The sequence below is a fragment of the Besnoitia besnoiti genome (genome assembly GCF_002563875.1).
Source record: "Besnoitia besnoiti strain Bb-Ger1 chromosome Unknown contig00041, whole genome shotgun sequence".
NCBI lineage: Eukaryota > Apicomplexa > Conoidasida > Eucoccidiorida > Sarcocystidae > Besnoitia > Besnoitia besnoiti.
This window is the reverse complement of record NW_021703936.1, coordinates 4,370-11,276: the sequence shown is the minus strand read 5'-3', so window position 1 is coordinate 11,276 and position 6,907 is coordinate 4,370. Positions and strand designations below refer to the sequence as shown.

Below are 6,907 nucleotides of genomic sequence, written 5' to 3'. Positions count from 1 at the left end.
AACCTAGGAATCCCATTTTAGTAAGTGTAACATGGAGTCTAGCTTCAGTTGTTATCTGATTGGTATTGCATGCCCTGAGTACGTAAGGAAAAGGAAAGGTTAACCGCTATTTAAACACAACAGTTACCGTAGCTGTAGATGAATGCTAAATCTAGAGTATCTCTCCTAAGACACTGCATAACATATGAATGCTCCTTCCGCCATTCGTTGACTGTGTTTACCACGGGGAATTAGAACAGAAATACCAAGTTCTTTGCCTGGAGGTTTGTTACGTTTCCGTACAGTTGTAGGTAAAAGGTATGTTAGAGACTTAGACTAGCGTTGGAGCACATTGTTTCATTCGATAGTCCACGCTCAATCTTACCATACATAGTACTTTTATGATCCCAGGCTGGTTTAATAAGTCAAAGTTTAGCCGGGAAGTTAGCGTCTAAAATATATAACCGATAGTCTCAACTTAGATGCACAGATGGACATAATTAATCCTTGTACGGTTTGTACCTACTTGACTCCTCAGTTTAAGCAGAACTGTAGTTTCTCGGGACTAAAGTCAGCATAATCAATAAAAAGGTTTGTTCAGCCACTGGTTCACCATCAACTACCTTGTTTCGACTTCGTACCGACTGTGTTATTGTAGCACATATCAATCCCTTAAATAGGGATATTATTCCCAAACAACCGGATCGTGTTGGCTAGGTGAACTAATCACGTTTCATAAATACAATCAGTGAAAGCTCTTTTGATTTCCATGAACGGAGTTACATATTAGATTCTCTTCGCTCCCATGGTATTTAGTAAGTTAACATTGAAACGTATCCAGTGTAAAGTTTGAACGTAATCCAGCTTTACCTTCTATGTTGTTATGTTAACCAAATAAGTTTCATCGTTGTTGATATTTCATTGACATGTTGATAACATAAATACTAACAAACCACCGGTTTTGGATGGGATTACTTTTAACACCGCATAATATGCTAAAAAGTACCATTCAGGTACGATATGAAGCGGAGTTACAAACCGGTTCACTGGTATGGAGTTATCTGGGTGCGATAATTCAATCAAACCAAAAGCCGTTTGTAAGAAAATTAAACCAATTAGATAGGATAGACATTTAGCATCGGTCATTAACATATGAGGATAGAAGGCTACTTTAAGTGCGGAATCAATACCTGCAGGGTTACTAGAAACCATTTAAATGTAAATAGAAGATGTGTAATACAATTAGAATGCAACCTACAAAAGGTAATATAAAGTGCAATACAAAGAATCGTTTTAATGTTACATCAGATACATAGTATCCACCGAGTAACCAAGGTACTAAATATGGTATTGGAGAAAGGAGATTAGTAATGACTGTAGCACCCCAGAAACTCATCTGTCCCCATGGTAGTACATAACCGAGGAAAGCAGTGGCTATAGTAAGTAGATATAAAACTAAACCAGACATCCAAGCAGTAGTTAAATAACTATAGCTGGAGTTATACATACCTCGAGACATGTGTATTAAGATACACAAGAAGACGAAAGAAGCAGTTGTTGCATGCAACATCCTAAATTCCCATCCTGCTGCTACCTCTCTAACTAGATGTTGAACACTAGCAAATGCACAAGATGCTTCAGAAGTATATCGGAACGCTAAAGTGATACCTGTAATTATTTGGAGTACAAAGGTAATTGCAACTAAGAAACCAAAGTTATAAGATGAATTTAGATTGAGAGCACACCGATAAAAGACGAGGTGTGCCCGGAATAGACTCATGGAAATTTGGTGTGTTCTCGAAACCATGCTAGCACAATAGAACTTCGTTAAATAACTACATATTAAAATGAGCGCATGTAAACTAGTCTTAAACACACCGCTCGTCACGTAACAAATCTCAAATCGTACTGTAGATTTTATATATGTACCGTAACTATAACCATGGTGACATCCAATGTTCACGCTCAATCTTACCATACATAGTACTTTTATGATCCCAGGCTGGTTTAATAAGTCAAAGTTTAGCCGGGAAGTTAGCGTCTAAAATATATAACCGATAGTCTCAACTTAGATGCACAGATGGACATAATTAATCCTTGTACGGTTTGTACCTACTTGACTCCTCAGTTTAAGTTAAGGAGTCCTTTGTTTACAGCTTGTACCGTTACTTTCAGGAGCATACCGTTAAATTCGATGATCTTATGTGTTCACTCAAATCGAATAAACAAAGACATTATAGTTCCTAGAATACTGAAGATGACTCCGGTTATGAGATACAGACAACCAAGTTCTTTATGATTGCAGTACACCACCACCCCACTGGACTGCTTAAGACAGCTAAAAGTGTTGGATTTCAATATCACGGTAATCATGTTTGCTTGGAAGCTGGAAGACGGAATCGTTATTAAGCGCCAGGTAGTCCTGGACACTGAATCCATGAGCGTGAACATTGGATGTCACCATGGTTATAGTTACGGTACATATATAAAATCTACAGTACGATTTGAGATTTGTTACGTGACGAGCGGTGTGTTTAAGACTAGTTTACATGCGCTCATTTTAATATGTAGTTATTTAACGAAGTTCTATTGTGCTAGCATGGTTTCGAGAACACACCAAATTTCCATGAGTCTATTCCGGGCACACCTCGTCTTTTATCGGTGTGCTCTCAATCTAAATTCATCTTATAACTTTGGTTTCTTAGTTGCAATTACCTTTGTACTCCAAATAATTACAGGTATCACTTTAGCGTTCCGATATACTTCTGAAGCATCTTGTGCATTTGCTAGTGTTCAACATCTAGTTAGAGAGGTAGCAGCAGGATGGGAATTTAGGATGTTGCATGCAACAACTGCTTCTTTCGTCTTCTTGTGTATCTTAATACACATGTCTCGAGGTATGTATAACTCCAGCTATAGTTATTTAACTACTGCTTGGATGTCTGGTTTAGTTTTATATCTACTTACTATAGCCACTGCTTTCCTCGGTTATGTACTACCATGGGGACAGATGAGTTTCTGGGGTGCTACAGTCATTACTAATCTCCTTTCTCCAATACCATATTTAGTACCTTGGTTACTCGGTGGATACTATGTATCTGATGTAACATTAAAACGATTCTTTGTATTGCACTTTATATTACCTTTTGTAGGTTGCATTCTAATTGTATTACACATCTTCTATTTACATTTAAATGGTTCTAGTAACCCTGCAGGTATTGATTCCGCACTTAAAGTAGCCTTCTATCCTCATATGTTAATGACCGATGCTAAATGTCTATCCTATCTAATTGGTTTAATTTTCTTACAAACGGCTTTTGGTTTGATTGAATTATCGCACCCAGATAACTCCATACCAGTGAACCGGTTTGTAACTCCGCTTCATATCGTACCTGAATGGTACTTTTTAGCATATTATGCGGTGTTAAAAGTAATCCCATCCAAAACCGGTGGTTTGTTAGTATTTATGTCCTCTCTCATTAACTTAGCTCTTTTATCTGAAATTCGAGCTTTGAATACTCGAATGTTGATACGACAACATTTTATGACTCGAAATGTAGTCAGTGGATGGGTAATTATTTGGGTATACAGTATGATCTTCTTGATTATTATTGGTAGTGCTATTCCACAAGCGACTTATATCTTATATGGTAGATTAGCTACTATCGTATATCTTACTACCGGATTGGTTCTATGCTTATACTAAATCAATAGTTATAATGACTACAGCTTCCAAGCAAACATGATTACCGTGATATTGAAATCCAACACTTTTAGCTGTCTTAAGCAGTCCAGTGGGGTGGTGGTGTACTGCAATCATAAAGAACTTGGTTGTCTGTATCTCATAACCGGAGTCATCTTCAGTATTCTAGGAACTATAATGTCTTTGTTTATTCGATTTGAGTGAACACATAAGATCATCGAATTTAACGGTATGCTCCTGAAAGTAACGGTACAAGCTGTAAACAAAGGACTCCTTAACTTAAACTGAGGAGTCAAGTAGGTACAAACCGTACAAGGATTAATTATGTCCATCTGTGCATCTAAGTTGAGACTATCGGTTATATATTTTAGACGCTAACTTCCCGGCTAAACATCCCTTTTCTTTGAAACACACTTCCCTTCTCGCCGTTAGCATGATCTCAAAGTACCAGAAGCCATGTGATCTATATAGTATAACGGGACATTAGACCGAACCTGCGATAGATAAATATATCTTGGATGATTGTATATTAGCGGCTAAATGTCAATCAAACATGCGAATTTTAGGTTTTCCATGAAATCTATTTGGAAGAAGAGGCTTGATATACTACCGTAAGTACATAATATACAGTCCCAGCAGTAGCGGTTAAACTATAGAAGAGTCGAGTATTATCCATGCATACCAGGCGTAAAAAGCGTTCATCCAGTTACTAAACAGGTGCCAGGCCAACAAGAATCCGATCCGTGTATTCCGTACAGACTAACATTAAGAAGGCGACTACCAAAGTGAATGTCATGATATTCGTACAGCTTGTATACAAATGTTGGTTTTTCAAATATACGCTGGATACCACTATACTTAATGCAGAGCATAGTTAAGATGATAACTATTGTGGATATAGAACCAATTGAACACCATGTATTAATATAACAAAGATAATCAGGGTAATCTGGTATCCTTCTTGGCATAACGTTGAAACCAAGTATATGCATAGGGATGAAAATTAATAAGATACTACCTAAGAAGACTACAAACCAGATGCTTAAATATGGAGAAGCACCGGTATTTACATGGAATAGATTTACAGTATCTCCGAACATATCTCTGCTATAGAAGATAAAGCCACATATAGTAGCTAGTACTGCACCAAGAGATAATACGAAATGGAAATGAGCTACAATATAGTATGTATCATGTAGGGCAATATCCATACCAGCGTTACCCATAACTACACCTGTAGTACCACCTAGAGTAAACAATAGGATAAAACTAAGAGCAGCCCATAGATCTACAGTTCTTGTAGTTGTATGGCTAGCCATATAGGTACCTAACCAGTTGAAAATCTTAGTACCGGTAGGAATTGCAATCATAATAGTCATAGCAGAGAAATAAGCTCTGGTATCTACCTCTAGACCGACTGTCATCATATGATGTGCCCATACTAAGGAACCTAGAATAGAAATACAACCCATAGCTAAGATCATAGATTGTCCACCGAAGACAGATCTAGCAGCATACATAGATAATGTCTGCGAGACTACACCAAAAGCAGGTAAAATTAGAATGTATACCTCTGGATGTCCGAAGAACCAGAATAGATGTTGATAAAGTACACTATCACCAGAATACATAGAATCATAAAATTCAGTGTTTACGTGTAGATCAAGAAGGATCATAACTAATCCACCAGTAAGAATAGGTAGAGTGAAGACTAACATAAGGGCAGTAAATATGATAGCCCAGATATATAGAATATAGTTCTTAGCACCAGCATTAGAACCCATGAAGACGCAAGTACCAAGGAAGTTAATAGAACTTAAAATACTACTAATTCCTAGTACTGCAAGACCTCCGATAATCCAATCAGTTGCCTCTGGATTTAACACCATCAAGCTAGTACTTAGTGGAGGATACATTGTCCAACCAAGACCACTACCAAACTCGGAACAAATACTTTGAGTTAACAACACAGAACCTAATGGTACTAGAAAATAGGAGATCGCGTTAGTTCTTGGGAAAACGACTTCCGAACCACCAATATATATTGGTACAAAGAAGTTACCATATCCTCCGTACAAAGCAGGCATTAAGAACATAAAGATCATAGCTAGGCCATGTATCGTTATTATCACATTATAAGTAGCTATCGTCTCTGTACAAATGATCCGCGATCCAGAACTGTATAACTCAAATCGAATAAACAAAGACATTATAGTTCCTAGAATACTGAAGATGACTCCGGTTATGAGATACAGACAACCAAGTTCTTTATGATTGCAGTACACCACCACCCCACTGGACTGCTTAAGACAGCTAAAAGTGTTGGATTTCAATATCACGGTAATCATGTTTGCTTGGAAGCTGTAGTCATTATAACTATTGATTTAGTATAAGCATAGAACCAATCCGGTAGTAAGATATACGATAGTAGCTAATCTACCATATAAGATATAAGTCGCTTGTGGAATAGCACTACCAATAATAATCAAGAAGATCATACTGTATACCCAAATAATTACAGGTATCACTTTAGCGTTCCGATATACTTCTGAAGCATCTTGTGCATTTGCTAGTGTTCAACATCTAGTTAGAGAGGTAGCAGCAGGATGGGAATTTAGGATGTTGCATGCAACAACTGCTTCTTTCGTCTTCTTGTGTATCTTAATACACATGTCTCGAGGTATGTATAACTCCAGCTATAGTTATTTAACTACTGCTTGGATGTCTGGTTTAGTTTTATATCTACTTACTATAGCCACTGCTTTCCTCGGTTATGTACTACCATGGGGACAGATGAGTTTTCTGGGGTGCTACAGTCATTACTAATCTCCTTTCTCCAATACCATATTTAGTACCTTGGTTACTCGGTGGATACTATGTATCTGATGTAACATTAAAACGATTCTTTGTATTGCACTTTATATTACCTTTTGTAGGTTGCATTCTAATTGTATTACACATCTTCTATTACATTTAAATGGTTCTAGTAACCCTGCAGGTATTGATTCCGCACTTAAAGTAGCCTTCTATCCTCATATGTTAATGACCGATGCTAAATGTCTATCCTATCTAATTGGTTTAATTTTCTTACAAACGGCTTTTGGTTTGATTGAATTATCGCACCCAGATAACTCCATACCAGTGAACCGGTTTGTAACTCCGCTTCATATCGTACCTGAATGGTACTTTTTAGCATATTATGCGGTGTTAAAAGTAATCCCATCC

The 6,907-nt window shown here is 37.3% G+C and overlaps 2 protein-coding genes across 2 annotated transcripts; one reads left to right on the top strand and one right to left on the bottom strand.

The window, feature by feature from the left end:
* Positions 1–2,605: 2,605 nt before the first annotated feature.
* On the top strand, positions 2,606–3,685 carry BESB_057990 (cytochrome b; the record flags this gene model as incomplete). Its single annotated transcript, XM_029364214.1, has 1 exon — positions 2,606–3,685. The coding sequence occupies one exon, from the start codon at positions 2,606–2,608 to the stop codon at positions 3,683–3,685; it is 1,080 nt and encodes a 359-aa protein (XP_029214956.1).
* A 695-nt stretch (positions 3,686–4,380) lies between these two features.
* BESB_057980 (uncharacterized protein) lies at positions 4,381–6,030 on the bottom strand (the record flags this gene model as incomplete). Its single annotated transcript, XM_029364213.1, has 1 exon — positions 4,381–6,030. One exon carries the CDS (start codon positions 6,028–6,030, stop codon positions 4,381–4,383), a length of 1,650 nt encoding a protein of 549 aa, XP_029214955.1.
* Positions 6,031–6,907: the final 877 nt, after the last annotated feature.